The sequence below is a fragment of the Coffea eugenioides genome, chromosome 1 (assembly GCF_003713205.1).
Source record: "Coffea eugenioides isolate CCC68of chromosome 1, Ceug_1.0, whole genome shotgun sequence".
Taxonomy (NCBI): domain Eukaryota; kingdom Viridiplantae; phylum Streptophyta; class Magnoliopsida; order Gentianales; family Rubiaceae; genus Coffea; species Coffea eugenioides.
Genome location: NC_040035.1, coordinates 38,449,606 through 38,476,516, shown reverse-complemented (window position 1 = coordinate 38,476,516; position 26,911 = coordinate 38,449,606). Strand labels below are relative to the sequence as shown.

General features: G+C 35.3%; 3 protein-coding genes across 3 annotated transcripts; 1 reads left to right on the top strand and 2 right to left on the bottom strand.

Annotated features, from left to right (window-relative positions):
• Positions 1-219: 219 nt before the first annotated feature.
• Positions 220-1,391, top strand: LOC113782194 (NDR1/HIN1-like protein 13). The gene has a single exon (XM_027328106.1). The coding sequence runs from the start codon at positions 464-466 to the stop codon at positions 1,268-1,270; it is 807 nt and encodes a 268-aa protein (XP_027183907.1). The 5' UTR covers positions 220-463; the 3' UTR covers positions 1,271-1,391.
• An 870-nt stretch (positions 1,392-2,261) lies between these two features.
• On the bottom strand, positions 2,262-11,409 carry LOC113762367 (nitrate regulatory gene2 protein). The gene is made up of 6 exons (XM_027305830.1): positions 11,209-11,409; positions 8,829-10,014; positions 8,254-8,325; positions 5,517-5,731; positions 3,981-4,204; positions 2,262-3,273 (listed from the first exon to the last, which is right to left on the bottom strand). The coding sequence occupies exons 2-6, from the start codon at positions 9,937-9,939 to the stop codon at positions 2,592-2,594; spliced, it is 2,304 nt and encodes a 767-aa protein (XP_027161631.1). The 5' UTR covers positions 9,940-10,014; positions 11,209-11,409; the 3' UTR covers positions 2,262-2,591.
• Positions 11,410-20,616: 9,207 nt separating this feature from the next.
• Positions 20,617-25,397, bottom strand: LOC113751986. Its single transcript, XM_027296133.1, has 3 exons — positions 25,046-25,397; positions 21,633-21,960; positions 20,617-21,045 (listed from the first exon to the last, which is right to left on the bottom strand). Exons 1-3 carry the CDS (start codon positions 25,197-25,199, stop codon positions 20,838-20,840), a joined length of 690 nt encoding a protein of 229 aa, XP_027151934.1. The 5' UTR covers positions 25,200-25,397; the 3' UTR covers positions 20,617-20,837.
• Between the last annotated feature and the right edge of the window lie 1,514 nt (positions 25,398-26,911).

Sequence of the window (26,911 nt, the reverse complement as noted above, 5' to 3'; positions counted from 1 at the left end):
GAAAATCACAAAATAAAGAAATAAAAGAAAAAGAAGAAAATACCAACACGTTTTAAGTATAATAGTACAACTGTTGACAGGGCTTATTCAAGATTTCTGCCTCACACGCTTTTACGCAACACGGCCTTACACACTACACTCCCCTTATCTATATGTATATGTGTGTGTATATATATATATATTCTCACGTCTATTCATCTCATGCACTGTCGAGAAAAAAACACACACAACACACTAAAGTTCACACTTCCCAGCCCAGAAAAAACGCGCAGAACACGCACTCATTCTAAGAGAAAGCACCTAAAGTTTGGTATACTTTTTGAGTGTATGCTTTAATGTTTAGTTTTGTTTAAGGATCGATTTTTTTATATACTGACAGCGTAAATCGTGAAAACTAAAAATAACCGACTACCATAAAGTTCACCCCGCCGGAGAATCATCGTCGTCATTGGAGCAGCCAGCGATGGCCACCACGGTGAAGAGGCCGGAAAAGAAATCATCTGAAGCGCCACTACTTCCTGCAGGATCGGCGCAATCGTCATCACCGTCCTCGCCACCGCCAGCTGAGAAGCCGTTGCCCGCACCTCCGGGAACTTATGTCATCCAGGTTCCAAAAGATCAGATATTCAGCTACCCACCACCTGAGAATGCCAACAACTTTCAGAAGCTCTCTAGCCGGAAGCCTCGCCGGAGCTGCTGCCGGCTTTGTGTATGTTACACTATTTTTGTCCTCTTTCTTGTCATCGTTGCCGCGGCTATCTCCGCCGGTGTACTCTACCTCGTTTACCGGCCAAAAGCACCGAAGTACGCCGTCCTAGATGTGGCAATACGAGGACTGAACTTGACGTCACCATCAGCCATGTCGCCGGAGTTTGACGTCAGCATCCGAGCTGAAAACCCAAACAAGAAAATCGGGATATATTACCTATCGGGGAGCGAGATTCAGGTCTCTCACGGCGACGTTGGATTAAGTAACGGCGCTTTGCCGGTGTTTTATCAGCCGTCGAAGAATGTAACGGTGTTTCAAACGGCGTTGAAGGGGTCCGACGTCGTTCTTTCTGACGATGTCAGATTGGCCATGGCCAATGAGCTGAGGAAAGGGAACGTGCCGTTTAGATTGAACATTAAAGCTCCCGTTAAGATCAAGGTTGGCTCCGTTAAGACTTGGAAGATCACCGTTAAGGTTAAGTGTGACGTGGCCGTGGATGCTTTGAACCAGCAGTCCAAGATCGTTTCCAAAGATTGTGATTACAGTGTGAAATTATGGTAGAAACTGATAATATGATATGATTAGGAGACTTTTTGCTATTTTGTAAAGATAATTTTTGTAATACAAAATCACTCAAATAATTTGCAGTTTTGTAATTTGTATACATGTTAAAATTCCAATCTTTGTTCGTTCTTTGTTAAAATCTTGATACTTTCTAGTGATTCTTTGTTGATTTCTATGCTTTACATAATTAATATCGGACAAAAGAATTTTGAAAGGAATTTCTATCTTTAGCAAGAAAAAGGGATATGTATTTGGAATTTGAGAAGACAAATTTGAAGAGATTTTTGCAAGAAAAAAGGGCATTTTAATTTTTTGGTTATCTTTTTTAAAATCTTTTTTAGTGATTTTTGATTAATTGCTATGCCATACATAAATAGGATCTTAAAATCATTGAGAGGCATGCATATAATTAGCAAGAAAAAGTAATGTGTATTGCTTATTATGAAATTTAACATGCTCCTATTCATTTGGAAATTTTTACTGTTTGTAAATAAGATTTGAAAACGTAAAAAATACATGTATTTTATTATTTATCACATTTACTTTTATTTTGACAAAAAAAAAAGTTTGCTTTTTTGGAATATGTTGAGGAAATGAGCTCATAAAGATTTATACTAGTATTTCCTCCGAGCAGATTAGCAAACATGTCTTTAAATGCCATTGCCTTCTATTTACATTTTTCTCAAAGTTAGAATTTGCAAACACAATTTTGTTGTGTTAGTCATATAAGTATGACTTTCATGAGTTTAATTACCATTATTATTTCAGAGCCTTTAATTAGAGATAGGTTTGGTGGTTATTATACAATCATGACCAATAAATTAATCCCATTATTATTCATAATCTTGTACCATGAAAAGATCATAGTAGAGTAATCAACCAAGCTCCTAAGAACATGCAGGGTTATCCTGCGAGAAGGTTGCAGCACAGAGAACTGTACTGCAAGAATTGAGACAATCAGTCAATATTGGAACCTACCAAAGCATCATGAGAGAATATGAATCCAACTACTGAAAGAATGTATACAAAAGTTCTGTTCAATAAGTATACATATGGTAAAAGTTTCAGCTGTCTCAAAACAACCAATTCCCATCTTTTTTTTTCAATGTCACCTTATACATGGTACTAAAACACTAAATTGAGCTTCTTTATTCAAGGTGATATGAACACTGGAAGAAGCTCAAATATGCTTTATCTCTGTTATTTTACTTAATGTACAAGTTCAAAATTTTCCTGCCTTCGCACTCCTATCTTTCTCTGTCTTTTCATCCTGTATTTGTCAGATGTGTTTCATCCAGTATTTGATAATCTTCCAAATCTATACTTTCTCTATTGGGACTTTTGATTGTTCATAACTCTTCTTTGCATCTTCAATTCCCTTTTGGAGCTCTGTAAACATATTAACAGAAGATTCTGCAAATTGACTCATTTTACGAAGGAAACCTGCCAAACTTACACGGAACTGATCAAGTCCTCGTGTCCGGTCTTCTGCAGCTTCATCTCCTAACATCTTTGTACCCAGATCACCATCTTGCCCTGATGCTGAATGAGGCTGATTTGCACTTTTTCCTTGGTTCTTATCTTGACGGGGCAAGAAATGAGCAACTTCAGTGGCTAAGCTCTTAATTGAATCTACAACTGAATCAGTAGGCAAATTGTTGAGCATGTCCAACCATAGACCACAAGTAGTATAAATAGGTGGACCATGTTGTCTAAGGGGTGGATGCTGAATCTTCTTTTTTCTCTTCGAAGATTTCTCCAACTGCAACACACATTTATAAAGCCACTTGTTTATCGCTTCAACGTATGTCTTCTGAGCATTCATCCACTTTGTAAAGCAGGAGGATAAAGAGCTCAGCTCACTCTCCAGATGGATGACAATTTGTCGACGTGAGTCAGAGTGTATGTAGATCTTGGTGTTACCGGGGGTATAAGCCACTGATATTATGTGTAATTGAAGCCTGTGACAGTCAAACATCACTCCCCACATTCTCCTTAACCTACAATCAACAAGGAGAGAGGTGTTAGAAGATGAATTAAGAAGCAAAGTGCAGTTAAAAAAAATACTTTTATAACCACGAACATCATGCAAGGGGATCTCCCAGAAGCCATGGCAAAGCTCGAGTCCAGACTTGGAAAAGTTCTCCCTTTTCCCAATTTAAGTAAACGTCAGATAATTGCTATGAGTCAAACAATTGAGGAGGCAGTTTTGGAAAGACAAAGCCCTTGTATAGCATTCAAATGAAGATTTACAGTTTTACACATTCTAGCACTTTTGAAAGGGTGTTTGGATGAAATTCCCTCCACATACCAGCAATGACTTCATGTTGACCATTATTTACCATCCAAATATACTGGCACGGAAACTACACATGAGCTATTAGTCCAATTTTGTCAATTACAGCATTTAATAAAACATATACTTCAGTACTTGCAGTCTATTGCATTGCCACAATAAATGTGCGTCTGCAAATATGATCTTATCTGTATGTGATGCGTGAAGTAATTTAGGATACACTGAAAGTTCCTTTTCTAATTCAACCGCCAAGAAAGTAATTTATGTGAAATTACATTGTGAATGTAACAACTGCTATATGTATACACTGTTTCTGTGACAAAATATTTCGCATTTCATTATAGCCATCATTAAATGATTTTCCAACAGAAAGGCGTCAAACAATAGCTGAAGGAATTAACAAGAACATACCCTCCAATCAACTCTTCCAGTTGCGGCTGTAGCTCCCTGTCTCTTAAGTCCTCTATTTTCTTGGATATTGAGTCAATCCTATGAATTGCAACTCTGATTCTTGAGTGCAAATCCTTGACAACAGCACGTGTCTTATCAACCCTCGATGCATTTTCTGCATTAGATTCTTGCTGCCTAAGAAGTTTACGCTTCGCATCATACTTCCGTCTAATCTGTTCGCTAGCCTGGATTGCATGAAGATGCATCAGGTGATGTTACTAGAAACCAGAGCTGTCCTGAATATTCTATGATATCCTAAATACTTGACATGTAGACAGCCGTAAAATAAAATTACCTGACATAAACACCACTGTACAATGTAATAGCGTCCAAGTGCAAAATTTTAACAAAAAGGAAAAAAAAATTAAAGAACAACAGATATTGCAGCTATAGTCAAGCTGCAAAATTCTAAAAATAACTTTTGTCCCCCATTTAGCCTAAAATAATATGAATTTGTGTCCACTTATTAGTGTGGCAAGCATCCTTCCATTGAGCATCTGTAGTTGACTAAACTAAAACAATCAAGAGTGATGCGAAATCAGATTTGCTTAGAGGAGTTGTATCATCTTAAAAGCAGGAAATAAGTTTTTCACAAAACAACTAATCACTTAAAGCTGGCCAAACTCCATTGGGCAGGCAAGTAACCAATACTCAACCACCATTTGCAACGTACAACTGCCACAAAAACCGGTGGTCTTCTCCGATGACCCCCTTCTTCAAAACCCAGACCAAAAAGATATAGGTGGAACAAAGTTAGAGACCACAACTGCTACAGCTAACTCGAGGTCACCACCATTCCACTTTTCAGCAAGAAAATTAAGGAATCTTTTCTACCTGGATAAGAGCCCTATTATAAATTATTATTGTGATGTCCCTCCTATTTTCATTGTCACACTACGCAACTGGTAGAAAAACACAATAGTCCCCCAAAAAAAAAAAATCATTCTTGCTTCAGTTATTTGATTTACTACTTTTGAAGAACATTACAATTCTTCGTCTTAGACATATCAATGACACAGCCACCAGTCAGACTCAAAGCTTGAAAATCTATTTTTGGCTGCCCTATAACAGCTTCTCTCCATGTCCTTTCCAATATCACCAATTTTACCTGTTAAAAACTGATAGTGTTGTCATTTAAAGTTTTATCACCAGAAAGTAAATTATGCTTTGAAAATGATGGATCCTAAGATGACAGAGAACAGTAATAACAACTGTCAACTAGTATAAAGAGAAAAATATAGCCAACAAAACTCAAAGCCAAACACATTATAGTCAAAATTTAGATATTTATTTTCCTAATGACTTCATTAGATTAACCTCTGTTGTTCCTCAATGCCATCAGCAAAATGATGCAAAAGAAAAGCAAGGCAAAAGATTTGAATGGCACCAACTACAGTCTTTTCCTTTCTTTTAAGCCATGAAACATCAGTAATCGTATCCTACCTCCACAGACAAAAGAATATACAACCAGACTAACTGCATCAAAAACATGCATACCTTGACTTCATCATAAAGCTTCTTCTCCCAAGCATATAGTCGATCTATAGTTGAGGCATGGCTTCCAGAGATCATACTAAAACTATCAAGAAGACTTTTGGTGAGATCCTCAATATCATCAATGGAGTTTGCACCAGGTAAGTTCCTAGATGAAGAGGATCGAGATGAGGTTGTACGATGCCAAGTTAAGTACTTCACATCTGTCTGGGGAGGCTCTGAATGGAAACATAAAAACATAAAATTAGCTATCTACCAATCATAGCTTATATAGATGTTGGGACAGCGACTCCAAAACATAATTACAGCAGCATGTTGTAAAGAAATTAACTAATGCGGAAAGAATAAACTGCAAGCATCATCTGTAAATGCTAAAATTCAATGTATCGATGTGGAAGCCTGTTAAAGACTCCATGCAAAAGACGCATAATAGGGCACACATATCTTTGCAGATATTCTTGTTTGTTTACATTCATGAACTTAAGAAATTACACAATTAGCTGATGACTATATAATGTCTTCGACTACCCATGATAGCGCAGGCTTACTTTCTAAATTCTCTTTATTATTTTTTATTTTTATTCATGAATTCAAAAATTTACCATGTCAACCCACGCCACATTTAAATGGATTCAGAACATCCTACTTTGACCACTGCTTCTTTCTAAAATAATGACATCCAAAGCATGATATGTACCATGAAATCCACAGAACCAACTAAGCTGGAATTGAGCTCCAATACCTTTATGTCAATAATGGCGAGATGACCTTTGAGTTTACTCAGAAGCTAAAGTATGTTGCACTCTAAAAGGCAATACTAGTTTGTTTCTCATATTTAAGGTAAGATGTGGAGAAATTCCAGGAAAACAATGTTGAGGCATCAAATCCTCACCTCTAATAGTTATCCATATAGCAGGACCTTTTTGGAGCACATGGTTAAGAAAAATGAAAAAGACTAGGTTGTGGGCTAGCATACAAAAGACTTGCTGCACCAAAAGGTCTAATTCCTCTCTTTAGCACATATCAAAGTTAAGTTAATATCCTAATATGAGAACAAATTACCTTTATCCATACCACATCATGGATGTACCACAACAACAACATCAATTTCATTTGCATTTTACCAAGTTTTGACCACTATCAACCAAGAGGAAGCCACAAAGGATTTACAGTTTCACTGCCAGTAGGACAATGAGTTTATAAGATGCCTAAAAATGGCTACCTACTCATATGCTTTGTATCCTCCAATTGGTCTTAATTGTCCTGTAAGGACTATTTACATCATCTAAGCCCTTAAAGAAAAGACAGTGCCAATGAAAAAGTCAGTTACTGCAATACCAGAAAGGTCCAAAGGTATTAAAAACATATTGACAAAATGAATTTTAGGAGGAATCTACAAAACCATTTTCCCACACGGCCATCCCCCCTTTTAAATGGTGCAAAAAACCATAATTTTGGTGCCGAGAATATTAAGTGTATTGTCTGTGACCAAAATGTGGTCAAAATCATTTTCTAAACAACAACTTGCCAGTTGATTATGCAACAGAAGGCAGTAATTTCCAAAATCTGCAATTCTCTTAATTTGGCATCTAAAGAGAAGCATGAGTATTCAGCTATTTTTTTTTTAATCGTTTCCTATAAAGGTCTAGGAGGATCAATTTGCTAAGGAGTTCTAACTATGCAATCACAAGTGCACTGTTTCGGCAATTGCATGCAAAATAAGTTCAGATATCTAATATGGAAACCATATCTAGAGCAATGAGACAGGTCTGCATTTATAAGTTCATCTCATCCAAGGGTGAACACTTCTTAAGGACGGTAACTGGTGTTATATTGCACTTCTTATTGTAGCATATACAATTATTCGGACAAGATGCTAACTACTCATACCTGAAGATCGTAAATTATATATCTCATTCAGGTATTTCTATCTGATAATATCACAATCAATTAGGGTACCAGTTAAAATATTGTGACATTGGAACAGGTTTATTGTTAAGGATAATAACTAGATTACCACATCTTTCAATTGCATATAAAGCTATCTTGTGAAAATTGTATTATTAATTTCATTACTGAAGCTAGTGATTTTATTTTTGGATCTGAAAATATTCTCTCATTCATTATTACCAGTTTTTGCTTTTCAATATGGTAACTTGCCAATTTTGAAGGTTTTTTAGTTAAATCCTTTTATTCTCGATAACTAAAATTCTATATTACTAGCGAATCACATCATAATTCTATTTGTACCCTTTTTCCCCCTTGAATATTAATCAGGTAGAAAGAACTATACATTTGGAAGAAGCTTGCTTCCCAAGTAGGGTTTCTGAAAGTATACAGGTAATGCATTTCCGCTGCATAACTGATTAGTTAAATGGGTATGCACAAGCCTAGTTTGCCTGCCACATGAACCAACTTAAAACCCGCTTTATACAGCTGAGAGTACACTAGGAATGGAACATCATATAAGTAAACACTTCTAGAGATAACTGAATAAAATGTATTAGGAAAATTGCAAGTAGGTTACCATTAACAAATGACTAACAGTCAAGTACTTGTTTGGAAATTGTATGATACATATTTCAGAGCTTTCAAAGATCAATGCACCATATTCTCGACACTACTATTATGTAGCAAACATGAGTCAAAAACAAAGAGCAGTCATGGTCCTCACCACAATAAAACTTGGCAGCTTGTGTGAAACTAAGTACTTTAAAACAATTTAAAGTGACAAACCTACCTTCCTGAACCTGGCTTGGATCTTCCCCACAAGAGAAACAGGACTTCAAGAATGACGCAGTCATTGATCCATCTGCCACAGAAAGAATCCTTGAGTTTGATTTTCAGCAACACATATTGGGAAATTCATAGTTATCTTAAAAAGAACATAAGTCACAAAGAAAGTACTAAGAAGTTTACAAGACCGACCTAGGGCTTGCAGGATTTTCTTTTGACCCAAGTAGAGTTATATATCGGTTACATAGACTTGCAGAAAGATTATTACCAAATCATGCACCCAACACTAGCCCTGCATATTTCTATTCAACCTTTCAATGTGAAATCATATCCAGGTTTGTAAGCACCATGACGCACCGGGCAGGTAACACAGTTTTCAACAATCCAAAACTAATTTGGTCAGAAAAAGAGAATATCATTTTCAACCTCAGATAGTTCACTTGGGAAGTAATGACTGGCTCCTAATTTAATTAAACATGCAAAAAGCATAAGATACTAAAACAATCCAGTACCATGCACAAATACATGTTCAAACCATTCCTGTTAAATACTAGTAAGACAAAGGGAGGGAGAAATTACTTTCTTTCCCAGGGACGATCGGACGGAAGTGGAACTTATTTGCTTCAAGCATCCGAGGAACTTCTCTTCCAGATTCAGAAGCTTTTCCAAATAGATATTCAATGTCTTTCATGCTCATAAAGAAGTCCTTTGGAGCAACTCTGTCTTCAACGTTTGTGTTGTCATCATCTTCCATTGGTGTTGTCTTTATGTCATTTCCACCCGCAGCTTCAGATGTGGCTCTTAATGGAGTTAAGTCTGGAGAGTTGTTTTTCAACCGCTTTAAAACCCTGGAGTCAGATGCTATGCTTTCTGCAGAAGGGGTGGCAGGTGAGTTGTTAGTGGCAATACTCTCTTCTGCCCTGTTAACATTTTCAAAACTTCGGACTAGTGTAGCTGCAGAAGGCTCATCAAACTCATCTTCGGATTCCAGTGACTCTTCCCTTCCTGGAGAGGAAAACTTCTCATCACCACCCAATTCCGAAATTCCTTCCTCCTCTCTTAGCTGCCTAATTTCAGCAGCATATTTTGACTCTTGATTAAGTTTTGTCTGTTCTAGGGAAGAAAAGTGATTATCCACTGCATGAGAAAGACCAAAGTAATCCCAAGGTGGAGTTTCAGGGGGAAGAGGAGGAGGTTCAAAAGGCAGTGTTTCGGGCCTTGCAACGGAACGAGGGGTGGTGCTTTCTGGGGTAGCTGAAGTAACTGAAAATGTTTGAGGAATCGAAGGTTTTTCTTCAACTTTACTGGAGAATGTTCCTCTAAATTTCATATGATTTTCCCGGTAGTGCCTTGAGCTTGGTGGTGAAGAAGAAGGTGAGATATTCCTAGTCGCATCTGCAAGCTGATAAAAAGCTGGAGAAGAGTATGAAAATTGGGAGGCAGACTTTTCATTAAGCACATGTGGCTCTGGCGTTGCACTAGTAGATGTATAGATGGAAGATTCGACTGGAGCTTCAGGTTCGACAAATCTTGACAGTGCAGTTCCTGTAACTTTCAATGCCTCGATATAAGAAATATGATTGGCTGCTAAAGAACACCTGGCATTAAGTGCTTGTCCAATAAACTTCTTTCTCTCTCGACAAAGCTGCAAAGCCTTGTCTTCTTCCATTCTAGAGTTTGAAGCCCCCATGATTTATGTCCCCAGTAGTTTATCCTAGAATCAATCTTGTATCGTCATAAAAGCATCTGGGCAGGGGCATCCCTCCTGACAGAGATGTATTGTGCAGCATATCAGTAAGATAACATAAGAAAAGACATTGATTTTCATACATTACAAGTTCAATAAACTACACACAGAAAAAGAATAAACAAAGTTGATTTTTAAATTATTCTCCAGATAGGCACGAGAATAATTTACAGGCACTAAAATGACAACCCAAAAACAAATCCTGAATTACAACATTAGCCACAATATAAGTGATTTTCTGAATATTCCACGCGGACGAGATATTAATAAAAATTTTAAATTTAAAAAAATCACACACACATTCAACAGTATTCTTCCCAATGAATCCCTCTCAACTACTAATTACAACGTACAGTTGTATCTCATTGACCAGTAGCCAATGATGACACAAATGTTTTGTGTTGACACTACCAAAGATCCAAACAAAGGCGAATTAATTTTTGGAGGAAAGAAGAGAGGGAGAAAAGAGGAGGATTAAATTGAACCCAAAAGAGCACCACAAATCAGTGTTATACAGTAGCTGCAGCACCAAATAGCAGGCAGAACTACACCAATCAAGCACTGAAGTTTTTATCAATATGGTAACAATCAGCAATAGAGCAACTAAAAGTTGCAGCAAAAGATAAAAAAAAATATTAGTGATCTTAGTTCAAATTGGTAGAACCACCCCACAGCAAAATGCACACTCAAAAGCTTCAATTTTTAATTAAAGCTACCTCTAACAAAAAAGGAACCCAATAAAATTTGGTAAAGGTTTCATAAAATCCCACAAAAAGATTCAGAAAATTTCGAATCAGAAGATCGATAAGAGGATTTTAATGAAAGGGAACGAACACATGTAATCTACAAAAGCAAAACAGTCAACCTATTCAGTCAAAACACCAACTTAAGATACAAATGCCACTTTAATCAGTCCAGAAAACAAAATCATCCCAAAAATCCAAATCTCCAAAAATTCATCCAATTCAATTCGAATCCAATCCTCCTAAACTACTCTTATCCAATTCAAAAACTCATAACTTTTATCAAGATTCAATCAGGAAGGAAATTGAGCATCAAAGATCATACAAGTTCCACTGAAATTAAATCAGCCCATATAGCAAAACTAGCAAATTAAACAACGACATCCAGAATCAAATACCAAAATCAACAAAAAAAAAAAAACACCAAATGAAAGTCCAATTTTTGAGTCTTTGTCATAAACCCATTTACCTGATAGGCTTATCCAAAGCAATTCAACTAGACCCTGTAAAATTCTTGAAAATCAGAGCAAATCCACTTGATAAAATCACCTCAATAATCCAACTAAATAGAGAGGAAAAAAAGAAAACAGAGATAAACCCATCATGTTCATATACAGTTGTAATAGTGCTAGAAAGAAGCAAAGCCAACGAGGATATAAAGTGAAAGAAAGAGGTGATGAGGAAAAGTTTAGTTGTACTGAAATGTTTCCATGCAGAAAAGCCCAAACGGAAATTTGCAAGTATACGAAAAAGGTTCAAGAAAGGCCAAAGGATTGTGACGTGGCCTGCGGTGGGAGTGTGGAACCCACTAAAGAATACTTCCATTTTAGCAACTGCAATTAATTTATTAACTGGTAGTAATAACTTTTATATCCGCCTCTTTTTTTTTTTTCTTTTTTGGGATAACGCGTTATATCGACGCAGTTGACAGAGAAAATGAAATTTTTTTTTTAATAATAAGTTATTTACGAAGATACCACTATAGTCACAGACATAGCTTCACCTCTCAATTCATCAATATATAGATCTAAGGCATGACTTGTAAGGCGTAAGTGTACAGGGATACCACTGCGGATGAGGACATAGTTCCCCAGATTATACGATCATTTGCGAAGATACTTACAAATTACTCACCTTTTTACCAATGCACATAGATCAGTTATAAAATATCAGTACGAATCAGGATACAATTCACGTGATCATGTGTGTCACTTATGGAGATATTTACAAATTACTCACCTCTAACCAATATGGGTCTAATGCATGATTTGTAAGATCATGAGTCACCTACTTATATAATATCACTAGGGTCAGTATACAATTCACGTGATCATATGTCACTTATGGAAATGCTTACAAATTACTCACCTCTCACCAATACAGGTCTACAGCGTGACTTGCAATATCACAATTCACCTACAAAATACCACTATAGGTGAGGGTATAGTTCCTAAGATCATATGGCATTTACTGATATACTTATAAATTACTCATCTCTCACCAATATATATCAAGGCATGACTTGTAATATCATAAGTTACTTATAGGGATACCACTATGGGTGGGAACATAGTTTCCCAAATCATATGTTATTTATGGAAATATTTATAAATTACTCACATCTCACCAATACGGGTCTGAGGATGATTTGTAAGATCATAGGACGCTTATGAAGGATATCAGTATGGGTTAGGATTTAGTTCTCAAAATCATATGTCATTTACTAAAATATTTATAAATTATTCATCAATACAGTTTATATATCGATAGTGAAATTTCAACACAAGACTTTCTAATGAATATGTAATTCCACTTTACCAATTAAGTCAAGATGTGTCAGTGGAAAAGAAACCGAAATGTTACAAGTCCTGCGGGATAGTTAATATGCATGGAGATGGGCAGAGAGCCAAGGGTATGGGTCTTGTAAAAATACACTACTGTAATCTATGCTTGAGGGTAGCCGATCAATTTACTATACTGGACGAATAAATTAGGATTGTCATTTTTTTTTAAAATTCTATTGCATCATAAATATATTTTTAAAAAAAAAATTTTTATCACCCTTTTATTTTACAATATCTCATTATACAAAGTGCTATAATAATATTTTTACAAAATTTTCTAAATAATTTTCTATCCAAACAAAGTCATTGCTGAAAGGAATAATTAATTGAAATGCTACCTTGTTTGGAAAGGAATTTTTTACAAAAAAAAATCTCTACATTTTTCATAAATATATCTTTTACCTCATATATATCAACTCGCTATAATATATTTTCTATAAAAACTTCAAAAAATTGCAATCTTAACGCAACCTTAGGTGTAAGCAACAGAAACGAGTTTTGGACTAATGAGCAGCCGCAAGAAAGTTGGATCAGAGGATCAATATCGGTGGCTGGATTGGCTGCTTAGGCTTCAAGAAAGGATTAGACAGGCTGTTGGAAAAGGTTATGGGAAAGCATGCTAGAAAATGAAGTGTCCGACTCGTATGACTAGTCTTTGTTTTATTTAGATCTATTCTTCTCAATAAATAAATGTGACAGGGACCACCGATCGCTGTTGGAAAAGCTTTGACTCATTTCTTTTTTTTTTCTTTTAATAAAATAAAGTTTGGGTACTACACATTTATTAACACGATATTCACGTCGCCTCGAAGAGGAGTCTCGAAGTGGCAAACAAACATATATACGAAGTAGCTCTGGCCAAGCCTTTCTATCTATTTGAGATTCGAATACACGATTTTTTGTGACAAAGTAATCAGTTCTTATCAATAATATCTAGCCAATTGTTAGAGGCATTTCAGTTTTTGTTAAAGATTTTACCAACATCTTATTGGTAAAGATTTTGGTCTTTAGTTTTTTCCCTTCTTTGTCTAGTGGGAATATGTAGAAGATAAAGAGTTTAACTAGTATTTTTTTTTCTTTCTTTTTTGGCTGTAATTCATGGTATATCTCACTAAGCTGCATTAATATGCATGTAAGTTGGGACTAGTTTTTCTACATTAGTAGTGTAAAATTTTTTACACTAAAAGTTATATGCGTGTCATATGTAAAAAAGAATAAAAGAACAAAAAAGACCTGGTGGTAGGAGTCACAAGATGTTGGAATTTGTAATTTTTCAGCACAGATAGATTTCAAATACCCCCCAACCCACAAACAAAACATGGAAGATCCTCAAATTAAAATTAACACTAAAAAAATGAAACATTCAAATAGTAGGGTGTTAATTCTAATACCCAGGTTTCGATAGAGTATTATTTAAAATATTATGTGAAATAATTATTGTAATGCTTTTTGTGATGTAATGTATGTGAGATAAAAAGGTGATTGAGAATATAAAAAGGTGGGTTGGAAAATATATTTATGATACAAGCGAAATATTATTTGGAATAATGAGTCCCTGTATTTATCACTGGCCTCATAAATCTGTGTAGAATTGTAGATCACTTTCGTTACTTAAATGTACCAAGTCTAGTAACAACGCAAGCTTCCTTCAATTACTAGTACAGTGAGAATAAAATTGGTTTCAATCAATAAGAATGGATCACGTTCTTATAAAAAGATTATGTGTTCGAGTTTCACTGTCAATATGAATGCTATGCCATTCAAGCCTTTTTCTTACTTTCTCCATCCCAATATTAGAGTCATTTTTTGGAAATTCAACCTTTTATAAAAACATGGTAATCATTATATTTAGATGGTGTGGCATTGGTGAATTTACATATGTATCTTTTGAATTCAAAACATTCTCTTGATAGATTTGTATTGAAATTTTAAAATATTACTTTTTTAAATGACAAGATTGAAAAATATATGTTAAATTTAAAATGATGACTTTTATTTTGGGATATCAATAAAGTGAAAACATGATTATAATAATGGGACAGAGGGAGTAAAGGGAAAAAAAAGAGTAAGAGATCAAAAGTTAGTAGGGTTAGGAAGTCCCTATGAAAGAAATAGTGAAATAAAACAAACACACACAATAAATAAAAGATGGAAGATTTAAGTTCTTTCTCTGCTTTTGTATTAAGTTTATCAAGAAGTAGAATGCAACAAGACAAGTAAACAAAAGTACACTATAAGTTTCTGAAAGAAAAAGGTATACTATTTTGATGTGCAGGTCGCTTTCGGTGATATCTAGGGATTGAAAACTGAAGAATTGGATTTGGTGGAAGGATTTGACAGTAGGAGTTGGCAAATAGTTAAATTCGGGTTAGTTACAAAGAATACGATGCTGATGGAATCAATTCATCCTTTTCTATTCTAATTCCTGTACATTTTCGTATCGGAGAAGGAAATCCATTTACTACTTTCTTCTTGAATAATGTTCTCTTGCAACTTCTCGTGCATTTACAAGTGACTAGAAGGTGGCGACCACTTGCCATTGCCCATCCCTTTCTTTAGCTAATTTTAGGAGTTTTTTTTTTTTTTTTTGAAAAATGTACTGTACCGATTTGATATATGTAAGGTAAAAATGTAATTGAAAAATGTGTTTATAAAAAATGAAAAATTTTTCTGTGAAAAATAATAATCCAAACAAGGTCTAAACCGCATCTTTAATTGGAGGAACCTTTCCGGATTCTGATCTCATCTTGATCTTGCAAAGTTTTTTCACTTCTTATCAAGGTTTTGGGCACATTTCTTACCCTTTTTTTTTTCCAAGAATTGGGTACATTCGGATTGAAGGTTATTTGAAAATTTTTTATTTAATTATTCACTAAGTGAGATACAAAAGATGATTGATAACTGTATTTAAGGTAAAATACGAATGATTTTTCCAAAGAATTAACTAATCAAACATATAGTTTTTTTTTCATAAAATAGGTAATACATTGGCACTTCAAATATGGTTAACCACAATCTATTTTTATAGTGACTTGTATTTTAAAAAAATAACAATCAAATGGCACGTCAAAATTAGGAAATCTAGTATTCATATGCACATTTTAGTATAATAAAAGATTTCCAAACACTAATATGAATTTTAATTGCAACATAAGCTAGGGTGAAAAGGGCTAATAACTTTTATATATCTACTTTTTTAATCTAAACTCTAAATTTGGAAATGACTTATGAAACGAAAAAAATTATATGTTAATAATAAAAATTAAAATATATCTTATATAATATATGCTGACAGTATATAAACTATTACCGTTAAATCTTACACATCCTATACTTGAAGGTTGAGAGTTTTGTAGCCTGAAATCTTTACTGAGTTTCCTCCCTTGCAATCCATCCCCACCCCCCCCCCCAAATAGAAATGTCCAAAGGGAATCTATCTTTACTGAGTTTCCTCCCTTGCAATCCATCCCCACCCCCCCAAATAGAAATGTCCAAAGGGAATCAATCCTCTAAGGAAAGGTATCTATGTTGTCTTTGTGTATGTGGGGGTGGGGGGATTGGGATGTGTGTGTGTTCCAACTTATGCTTGGCTCTTGTCCCTATACTTCCAACCTGGTAAAATCAAACTCACATATTGAGGTTGGTGATTATTTTATTTTTGTTATCAAGATGGTTCTCAGATCTTATCATATCCTGCTCAGAACCCCCCATGCTGCATGGGTTTTGTGAAATTTGATGTTTAATCCAGTCAGTAGTGGTCCAAGGCTACAGCATAATAGATCTAAAGTATCTTATGCACTAGGATTTTTTCCATTCTGGTTCATTGTTTTTGGAATTTTCTAATTAGTGCCTTTGGGTACTTAAAAGTATACTTAATTTACACTTTTTCAAATCAATTTTACTCTTACTACAAAGTTAATACTTGAAACTATTTTAAATAAACCATTATTTATTAAAACCCTAAACCTTATGGTGAAGAATAGACAAGAGAATATATTAGAGAGCCGAACCATGATTTCATAAGTATTATTCATTCACATTTGATTATCTTACTAATTAACAAAATCAAAATGTGATTCAAACTCTGATGAAATGAATTAATGCAATAGTCTTTCTGTTAATCATGCAAATCTTTTCTTTGGTGAACATTACCTAATTTTGCAGTAAAAAATTGAAAAAAAAAAGAGAGAGAAAACCCTCTTCGATTTTAGACTCTCTTTACAAATCCATTCATGCATGGATCCATGTTCAAGATTCGAAAGCTTGTCAGAATTCTAAATTCAACAAGAAAAAACTATAAATTTTAGTTGAACATCCATACATGTCTAGTAATAAAAAAAGTTTCTTCCAATGACACTTTTTTTTTTTTAATATAGAAACTTTCTAGATTATGACTTCATATCAGCGTTGGAAGATCCCCAAGACCACATGACTGGCCATTGCCAAAGAATTCTTTAAGGCTCTAAGCCACCCCTCTTTTGTTTCTTTTCTCCTATATTAAATTGGGTATGTAATTTTCCAAATAAAAAAAATTAAAATGCATCCAAGGAAGCATCTAATGGATTTGTTAGAAAGCACATAAACATTAGAAAAATGAAGGAGACCTTGTTTGCATGTTATGTCACTTTCTCTCACTCACATGGAATAAAGAAGTTTCTTGATGAGCATTTGCATGAGCCAAGATGTGAAGGGTTGGCTATAATGTACAATTTTTTTTTCCTCACTTGAAAGCTACTCTTGTCCTTAGATAAATTTTGGATCTGAAATTTACTGTACAAACTAAATAAAAATGATCACAAAAATAATCAATGGATTAACATAAAATTGTTAAATTTGTGTGAAATATTGAGCTTTAAAGATTTTTTGTTTGGCGAAATTTTTTGAAGGGTATATAATCCACATCAATTGATTGCCTAAAAAAAATGAAAAAGTTTAAATTAATTGACACATTACCTAGAGCTATGAATCATCTATAGATTTAAGTCTTTTTCACATTTTTTCGAGCATAAATAACTGAAAATAATGTATATATTTCAAAGGAATTCACCGCCTACAAAGTAAACAAAGCTTAAATTGATCAACGTTCAATCAAAATTAGCCCTATAAGGCTATATGTATTCTAAAAGCTTCTGCAAAATCTACCTATTGAAGCAAAAGATTAAGTCCAAATTTCAAGTGCAAAATTTTCTATCCACCTGTTTGGAATAATTCCAATCTTGACTAATGTAGCCGACATCTTTCAAATCACCACTAAGCCGTGAGCTTTATCACTTAACAATGGTCAGATAAGAAATGATTTTCGTCCTTCTGTTTTGTAATAAATTGGACCTTTGGTACTGTAATTACTGTGTGCGGATCACGGTGACTCTGTCACACATGGGACGTCTTACAAAATAGTAAACAAGAATCCAAGGAGTCAGCAAAACATTTTGGAAGAGAAAATGCTATCAGCATGTGATTATGGCCTTGTTTGTCAGATAAGTTTTTTGTCAAGTTTATCTGTTACAAGTTTTTTAAAAACTTTAACTATAGTAATTTCAAAAAATTTCTCAAAGTTTTTGAAGTATACACTTCAAAATATTTAAAAAAAAAACAGACGTCAAAATTTTTTTAAAAAACTTCTACAGTAATCTACAGTAAAATTTTAGACAAACACCCAAAAAACTCACTTGCGAAACGGGAAATTTTGGAAATATACAACTTTGGACTCGCCTGAATTGCTATTTTCTAACCAATTGGCTGAATAGTGATTCTTTGTGGGTCCCCCTTAGATTGCTTTCGGGCGGGCCGTTCTTTGATTAACTCCTGCATTTGTTTAAATTAGGTGGGTGTGTGTGGGGGTTATTTATCGATTTCGATAAATAAAAAAAAAAGAAGTGCTATTTTCTAAAGTTTTGATACTATAATTACTATATGCGGATAACAATCAACCGTCACACATGGGATGTCTTACGAAATTGTAAACAAGAATCCAAGGAGTCAGCAAAACATTTTGTAAGAGAATGTTATCAGCATTTGACTATAATTTTAGAAATATATAACTTCAAACTCGTCTGAATTGTTATTTTTTGAAGTTTTTTTTTTTTGTAAAAAAATAAATTGTTACGATTTAATGCATGTAAAGTAAAAAAAATAGTAACCGGAAAATATAGTCACGAAAAATGTACAAAATTTTTCTTTGGAAAACTGCAATCCAGACAAATGCCAAAATTTCAACGTGAAAATGAAATAAATTGAATCCATTTTTTGTTCCCTTTTTTTTTCCCATCTGTACTAGTTAAGTGAATTACTCTCACTTTGTTACGTATTCAGGAGGATTCGGACTTTCCTTCATGAGATTCATGCTTCATTAGTCACGAGTATGGTGAGGCAGATGCGGTTGCAGACTCTTTTACTTCTTCCTCCCTTTGCCTTGCCGGTCAACATTTGTTTTTTTTTTTTTCTTAAGCAAATTGCCTCTTAAAACTAAGAAAACTATTTCTCGAGATAGATTAAATTACCCGTCCATTAGAGTGACAAGTGTAAGAAAGCACTACTCCTAGTTTACTTTTCCTCATTCGTGGAGATCAGGTTTTAACCCACTCCGTTTATTTATTTATTTTGCATTAATAAATATATTTACCTTCCTTGTACAGTGTTTGTCAAAAAATATAGTGAAAATTATTCTCACATTTGAGGATCTTGGTGATTAAGACCCATTACTATGGTTTTATACAAGTATCCAAATAAACATTCAAAATTATAGGCATGCAAACTTTACTTTCTTGCTCCGAAATCAACTTCCATAGTCAAAAATGAGTTAAATTAATTTCTAAACCTTGCAAATGATGAATATGACAGGTACTACAAGATTTGGGATTAACCCTGGTGATTCTTTTTGGTTTTGTGACTTTGCTTAGCATCATTTTGTTTCCCTTTTTTCATCTTTCTTTCTTTTTTGGTTCAAAAATAAGAGAAAGACTGATGACAATCTTCAAGCATACAGGAGAGTTTGAAGCTACCCGTTTAGATTGCTATTTTTAGGAGTTGTTGTAGAAAAATATACTATAACAATTTGATGCATATGAATTAAAAATATAAATAAATAAATGGTCAAAAAATATAAAAAAATTTTCTGCAAAAAATCACAATTCAAACAAGGATCTCAAGGGTGGCACCGAGAAGAAAGTGAATATGGTGGTTATGGGGCTTGGACTTGTGGGAGATTGTGCTTCCTGGACGGTTGGTTTGGGCTCGTTTGCCTTCCTTCAGGAATTGAGTCGGCTGCATTTGGCAAAAGGGGCCCCCAACCTTTCTTTTTGGCTCCTTGTCTGTAAATGTTGATACTTCTTAGGAGAGTCAAGTTCCACAAAATTCAACCACCATCAAAGCATTAAAGTTTGGTGGAGTAGGAGATCAAGCATTTAAATCTTACCTCCTATCAATTGTCACATTAAATGACTCTGCTTAAAAAATTGTGCATCTGTTTGATCCGGTGGTGATTTAGTCCCCATCCGAATTACCCTTCGACCTCTTTAGGCCCACCCCCTCCCCTTAGTATAAGATAGAATAGGTTATACAACAATTATCGTCTCGGAAAAAAAAAGTTCCACAAAATTCAGTCAATCCTCAGTGGCTGCAGAAACAGATATTATCTTCTCTCTTGTTACCAGTAAATGGATTGTAGAAGTAAAACACGTCAGGAAGTTATGTAAGAATCCATTCTATAGATTGATGGTTCTCAAAAGCAACAGATTTGGCATCTGAAGTGCAAGCTCGGGAGTCTTGAACTGCATAATCTTTCCAGCTTTCAGTCCATTGGCTTTACTCCCCACAGATCTCTTTTATTGTAAATCCATTGCCAACTCCTGTATAAAGAGGTGTTGAACAAAATTCATTTTTACTTGATTCATTCCCTTTTATCTCTTGTTTCTTATTTTTGTCATATTAAAGAATATCTTGACTCAGCTGTATGTAACTTGGAAGTACCTGAAGAACATTCAAATGTTAGGAAGACTAATTGTACAATAAGTAGACCAAGAACACAGAAGCCCTATCATCATGGAAGCCAAAACAATTATATCCCCAGAATGTTGCTGTTCTGTACAAGGAGGAAATGACCAAAGGGGCCACAAGCAGTGGTAGGCATCAGAGATCAATGCTCATAAATGGCACAATGAACATAAGTTTGCCATTTCTTGACTAGATACAGATAAGCAAGCAATGTGAAATTTTTAACTCGCGGTAAAAAAACCTACAGATTTAAAGGAAATTCTTATAAAACAATCAGTTTTCTGTCATGGACTCCTCCTGACACTAAATCTCCATCATGATGATGATCATGGAAAATGAGAGTCAACATTCCAACTAAGCAAAGCACTGAACCTACAAGGAGCTTGTCATAGCGTTCCACCCAATGGAACTTCAGCTGACTTGCACCATAGAATGAGAGAGCCACCAGGGAGGTCATCACGGTTATGGTACTGCACATTCAACACGATCACCTTACGTGAGACCACATGATTGTAAAAACAAGCATTCAAATTCAAAGGTACTTATGGTTGTTACAAATGTAAAGGCAGGGAACTGTTCAAGCCATGATTCATTCTTAGATCCAAAAATTCAGTTAGCCAACACGGACATCATCACAAGCAATTCTTATGATAAATAACATCATAAATCAAAATAGCTATCTGTTTCCTTAATCACAAAGTATCCAAGACCCTAAAAGGATATTTAAAGCGACAGCTCTTAAGAAAGAGCTTCTTATAGGCTATATCAAAGATTTAAGCCATTATTGATTTTCTGCTTTCACCTGCTTTTCCAGTTACATGTTTCCACTTGTTCAGAGAATTGAGGGTCCACAAAAGCATCATTAAGGCAAGTTGCTTCATTCATTTTAGTTGGCCCACAGAAGCCAAACTATAGATAGCCACAAGATCCAGTATGCACAATGCAGGAGGCAAGTAAAGAAATAGCTTTTCAAGCAAACTATAAATCAATTTGTACCAGGATGAAAGCACCCCAATTGTGAGAAAATCTCAAGAAAAATAAGTGAGCAAACAAATACCTGAAAAGCAGAACAATGATAGCAAGTACCATCATGGAGGATGAGTTCCCAACAGCAAGAAAAACTGGAAGAGTGGTTGCACAAGGAGATAATGCAGGAACCAGGACAAGCCCAGCAACAGCCATTTTCTCCATGGGTTGATTATGGGAATGGCTGTGACCACCCTTCCCAGTTAGGAAGAGGATGACATAGCTACCACCAAGAAATATGAGCAATAGCGAAGCAAGTTTGTGAACAGTTTCTTCTCCAGCAATGGTGTTTGATATGGTAACTGCTGTTATGCCAAGAAGGGATGTGGACACTACATGCAGAACTGCGCCAAATGCAGCTGCATAAATAAAGTAGTAGACCATAATAAGAAACTACATGAACATACGCATTTCTTCTCAAATCTCTGCACCATACTAAAGTCATCCAATTAAAGATAAGAATTTTGAAACTTAAATATAATCAAAGACTGGGTCTCGGGTATGCATCCAATATAGAGAACAATACTTATAAATTGAGCTCATAAAAATTACAGGCCAAAATTTGCAAGAAGATGCATGGTATGCTCACTAGAGAGCAAATATGCACTGCCTTGGAAAGGATTCCTACTACATCCTCTGTCAAATAACCAACTGCAGGATAGTCCCTCTTGCTCAACGTTCATCCAAATTACAGGCGAAAATTTGCAAAAAGATGCATGATATGCTGATTACAAAGCAAATATGAACCGCCTTGAAAAACATTGCTTCTACATCCTCTGTCAAAAAACCCAACTATAGGATAGTTCCACTTGCTCTACCTTCATCCAAATTAGTCCAATGGCCCACTGAATCATATTTGCTTACTGAAGATGGCATAAAGAAGAGATGACGTGCTAGGGAATTTACATGGAATTTCACAAATCACAGACGATGTTTGCTTAACATTCGAAATGGGTGTTAATATCACTCCCCATGCCATTTCACAATACTCTGGGACAAGTTATCAAATAGCTGTTCTTCCTTTCTCTTTCTGTTTCCTGTTTCTTTTTACTCCCTTATTTCTCCAGTCTACCAACTAACCCCACCAGCAAACATGCAGTAACTTCCACTAATCGCCACTGACAACCATTACCCACAAATGTTTTTGTCCAAATCTTATCCATCCAAATTCAACCCAATCTGACTGGAAAATGGCAGATGACCTCCAAACTCAATAAAAATAACACCAAAAGCTTCCTTTATACCTCAAGAACCCATTCCAATAAAAAAATGGGAAAAAAACACCCAAAAGTGTTTAGTTATGATAGAAACAATCAAATAATGAAGAATTAATTTTCTTTAACACATCCTAACTATATCTTGCAATTCCCAAAACCAAAATAAAGTAGACAAGTACCATTCAACTCCTAATGTTATCACTACATACTCTGGCTATCTTGCTTTTATCTGAGGTAAAATCAAACCGTCCACCGACGGCCATGTTCAACAATAATACCACTCAACCATAAAACACAGATGACTCATAAAAAAACACCATTACCAATAAGAAATAGAAAAACAAAGATACAGGCGATAAAAAACACCATTACCAATAAGAAGTAGAAAAACACAGATACAGGCTCATAAAACTAGATATCTGATCAGTGTGCCTTTCGTGGTTGACTTGTGGGTATATTTTCATAAAGAAAGCAGATTTGCTGTTTCTTCATTTGTCATTTTTATTACTTTTTTTGAATAATCCCAACCATCAAACAAGGGACTGATTTGAAACCCAGAAAAAATGTTGCAAGTGGTCATCCTACATGATTTTAAGTTTTCCCTATTCCAAAGAATCATATGTCTAAGTACTAGCCAAATAAAACATATGACAGTGTAACTTCAACATGGACTCCAGCTACCTAAAAATAGACCAAGCAAAACTTCCCCTATGTAAAATAAATCATTAAACATTTAAGGCTTATAACATGGTTGAAATTCACTCAGAGTGGAAAAATTTAAAGCCCTGTCAAATTGAAAATGAAGAAATTACTTGTGGCCAAAGTTAACTAGTGCTTAAAATTCAAAATGCTACAAAGAACAACTCAGTTTTTCATTTGTAATTTACTTTCTGACCTTTTAATAGCTTTGGCAATTCAGAATTAAACCAGAAAAGTGCTTAAAAAAATTGTTTGTACAGAAACAATTCTATATCAGGATTTATTTTGATTCTTGCCCTTCAAATGCGTTGCGAAGATTTTTCCTGAGAGAGATCAATTCAAATACACCATTATACTAGATTACGTGGAAGAAGCAGCTTTGATGCCACCCAATTCTTGAAGCAAAGTCATAATTACTTTCTCCAGTAACTAGATATCCCATAAATAATTACGTGAAACAGCCCTAAAAATTTGTAAGAATTAGTCAAACCATCCTAAAAACAATTGAAAAAGTATGTGAAACCACCCTAAAAAGTTGCAAGAATTACAAATGCTCTACAAGAAGATTCATACGGCGAACTATTCATCTGGCTTAACCAAACTGCCTCTAAAGTTAATTGATCACCCACCAAAAAGAAAGGTAATATACAAAGCATTCACTAGTGTTCTTCTGTTCGAATTCCAGAAGCAGATAAACATGCTACTACATCTATTCCCACAAGAAGCAATGAACTAGTTCATGCAATCCATGACTTGTCCCATATTTTCCAAACATCAATACATAACATTTTTCTTCGAAATTAGCTTGTCATGATTGCAACCATATTTCAAACATGTCACATGCATCAAATTGCGATAGAACAGTAAATCTAACATGGATGAAGCAAAATGCACGTACAAACATGCACCATTGATCAACAGGGCGATTAGGGAAAAACAAACACAATCCAGCTACCCCTAGAACAAAACCATAAAGTGAGAGAATTGATTCTTAACGAGCTTTTGCCAACTTGAATCAGTGATAATATGGCAAGAACTTTTTCATACAGAAAAAAAAAAAAAAAGCTTTACTGATAATAAGAACTTGTTTGCTATTCTGCTGATAAAAATGCCTATCCCTTGACAAGATCCATTTTTTTGCAGCTCGTGAATCTGAAAAACCTTGAAAATAACTAAACAATTAAGTTTAAGGACAAAAACCAAAACCAAGCATCCTTTCTACACGTACTTTAACATTTAATTGAAAGCAATAAAACCCCATTAAATCAATAGAAAATTTCTGAAATCTCAAAATCCACATCAAATTTCTCCGTACCCATATGCCCCATTTCCTCACCAAGCAAGAAACTCACATTTTTTACTCTTCCCATAATATCCCCAAGCTGAAAAATAGGAAAAATCAAGAACAGCCCATTATCATCAGTACTAAAAAGATTCAATCCTGGAAAAAAAAAACAAATTTCAGCATTATCCGAGAAAGATCCGCACATTATAAAACTGAAACATAAATGGAAATATAAGAACTCACTGACGAGAATGGTCCTAGAAAGGGTCCATTTCTGGGCACGGCCAACAATGGAGAAAGGGAGCCAATGGGTCGGAATGAATGAGTGAAGCAATGAGACTGTTGCAATCCCTCCAATTGTTGATAGATCTTCCGCACTAAAGCTGCCTTTTTCCATTTTTTATGTCGCTTTTTCTTCAGTATTTCTCCTTTTTCTGGGGATTTTTTTTGGTTCTCTTTGAAGGTGAACTGTAAATAAGAGCTGAGGGATGTTTGATTCCGGCTCTCTGGTGGTTAGTGGATTGGCATTATTCTGAGTGTTGAGTTGATATACAGTTAGCAAATCGAAGAAGAGTAGGTTGGGAAAAGGGCAGGAGATTTTGATGGGTTAAAATTTTATAATTAATTAATTTGGTTTGTTTGGATACCTCAATTATCCCAAATAATATTTCGCTTGCATTATAGACACATTTTTCAACCCACCTTTTTATATTTCCAACCACCTTTTTATCTCACATACATCACATCACAAAAAGTGCTACAGTAATTATTCCAAATAATATTTCAAATAATACACTATCCAAACACTCCTATATAATTTTATATTTTTGTAGTACTTCTTGTAATGTATATGTATTTTTTTTGGGTTAAAAACACAAAAGCCCTGTGGTATAGCTATCATACAGAAAAGCCCCATGTGATTTCATATCATACACGTCGGTACTCCATGATTTGAATTATTCTAAAAAGTTGACGGAAATCGTTAAAACAGACGGAGTTAAGTGAAAAGACTAAAATACCCTAATAATATAAGCGAAAATAGCCGAAGTAATTTAGCACTTTCATTCCTTGGCCGCTGCTGCTGTTGTTGAAGTTCTCTTTCCTTATCCTTACCAATAAGGGCAACATAAGAGCCGTCAAGAACTCGCTGTCTCAGTCGAAGAATTCAGTGAGTATACCCAAGGGGCATTTGGCTGTGTACGTGGGGCAAGATGATGATGAGACATGCAGAGTTCTTGTGCCCGTGATTTATTTTAATCAATCTCTGTTTGCTGACTTATTAAGGGAGGCTGAAAAGGTTCATGGGTTTAATCATCCCGGTGGAATACAAATTCCTTGTCAAAAATCTGAATTTGAAAGTGTTAAAATGAGAATCGCCGTTGCCTTAGGCAATGGTGTAAATAGCCGCGGAGGGCGGAGCTGGAGAGAAGTTGCTGATGAGTAGTCAGCAAGAGAAATTGGACCACTGACGAGACAGTGATGTGGTGTGAGGATGGTCATTCTGGCTCGGATAAACCGAGGCCGCATCCTAGTCCGGAATAATGGTTCCATCCATCTCGATCACCTGGGCCTTGCCCAACATCTCGATGATTGAGGTGTGCCTGCCATCCCACTGTCATCTCGGGACAGTGTTATGATCTACTACACCCGAGGTCCTATCCAAGGATCTGACAACCGAACAATAATGGATGTGACCTCTAACACTCTGTCTACTGCTCTCTGACACACTGCCCACTGCCCAGAGTGGTCAAGTCAAGATGATATGCTGTCTCAATCCAATTTCTAAGGACCTGGATCCCATAGTCCTTCCCTCCAAATTGTCCCCTATAAATAGCAGAATATCCCACTAAGGAGGAGGACGAATCTCTGGTAAAAAGCCTAATCCCTCTAGAATTACTCCCACATTAATACATTACTCCGAACTAACTTAATCTTCGGAGGAAGACTGGGGGACCTAGTCTCGTATCTAACCATCCCAGCAGGTGACCCTCGATTAGCTACTCCCCCAATCCGGTGTACATTCCAGATATCCGGAGCCACTCGTCTGGCCAAAAATCACCTCTTCATGGTGGGTGCCATCTAGGGCTGCAAACGAATCGAGCTGCTCGC

Excerpts from the sequence above, each read along its gene's own strand:
- LOC113751986 (XM_027296133.1), bottom strand. The coding sequence starts at position 25,199 with ATGGAAAAAGGCAGCTTTAGTGCGGAAGATCTATCAACAATTGGAGGG. Across the intron at positions 21,961-25,045 it reads TTCTAGGACCATTCTCGTCA|CTGCATTTGGCGCAGTTCTG; the intron begins GTGAGTTCTTAT and ends TTATTTATGCAG. Across the intron at positions 21,046-21,632 it reads ATCATTGTTCTGCTTTTCAG|TACCATAACCGTGATGACCT; the intron begins GTATTTGTTTGC and ends TTGAATGTGCAG.
- LOC113762367 (XM_027305830.1), bottom strand. The coding sequence starts at position 9,939 with ATGGGGGCTTCAAACTCTAGAATGGAAGAAGACAAGGCTTTGCAGCTT. Across the intron at positions 4,205-5,516 it reads AGCTTTATGATGAAGTCAAG|GCTAGCGAACAGATTAGACG; the intron begins GTATGCATGTTT and ends CATGCAATCCAG. Across the intron at positions 3,274-3,980 it reads CTGGAAGAGTTGATTGGAGG|GTTAAGGAGAATGTGGGGAG; the intron begins GTATGTTCTTGT and ends TGTTGATTGTAG.
- LOC113782194 (XM_027328106.1), top strand. The coding sequence starts at position 464 with ATGGCCACCACGGTGAAGAGGCCGGAAAAGAAATCATCTGAAGCGCCA.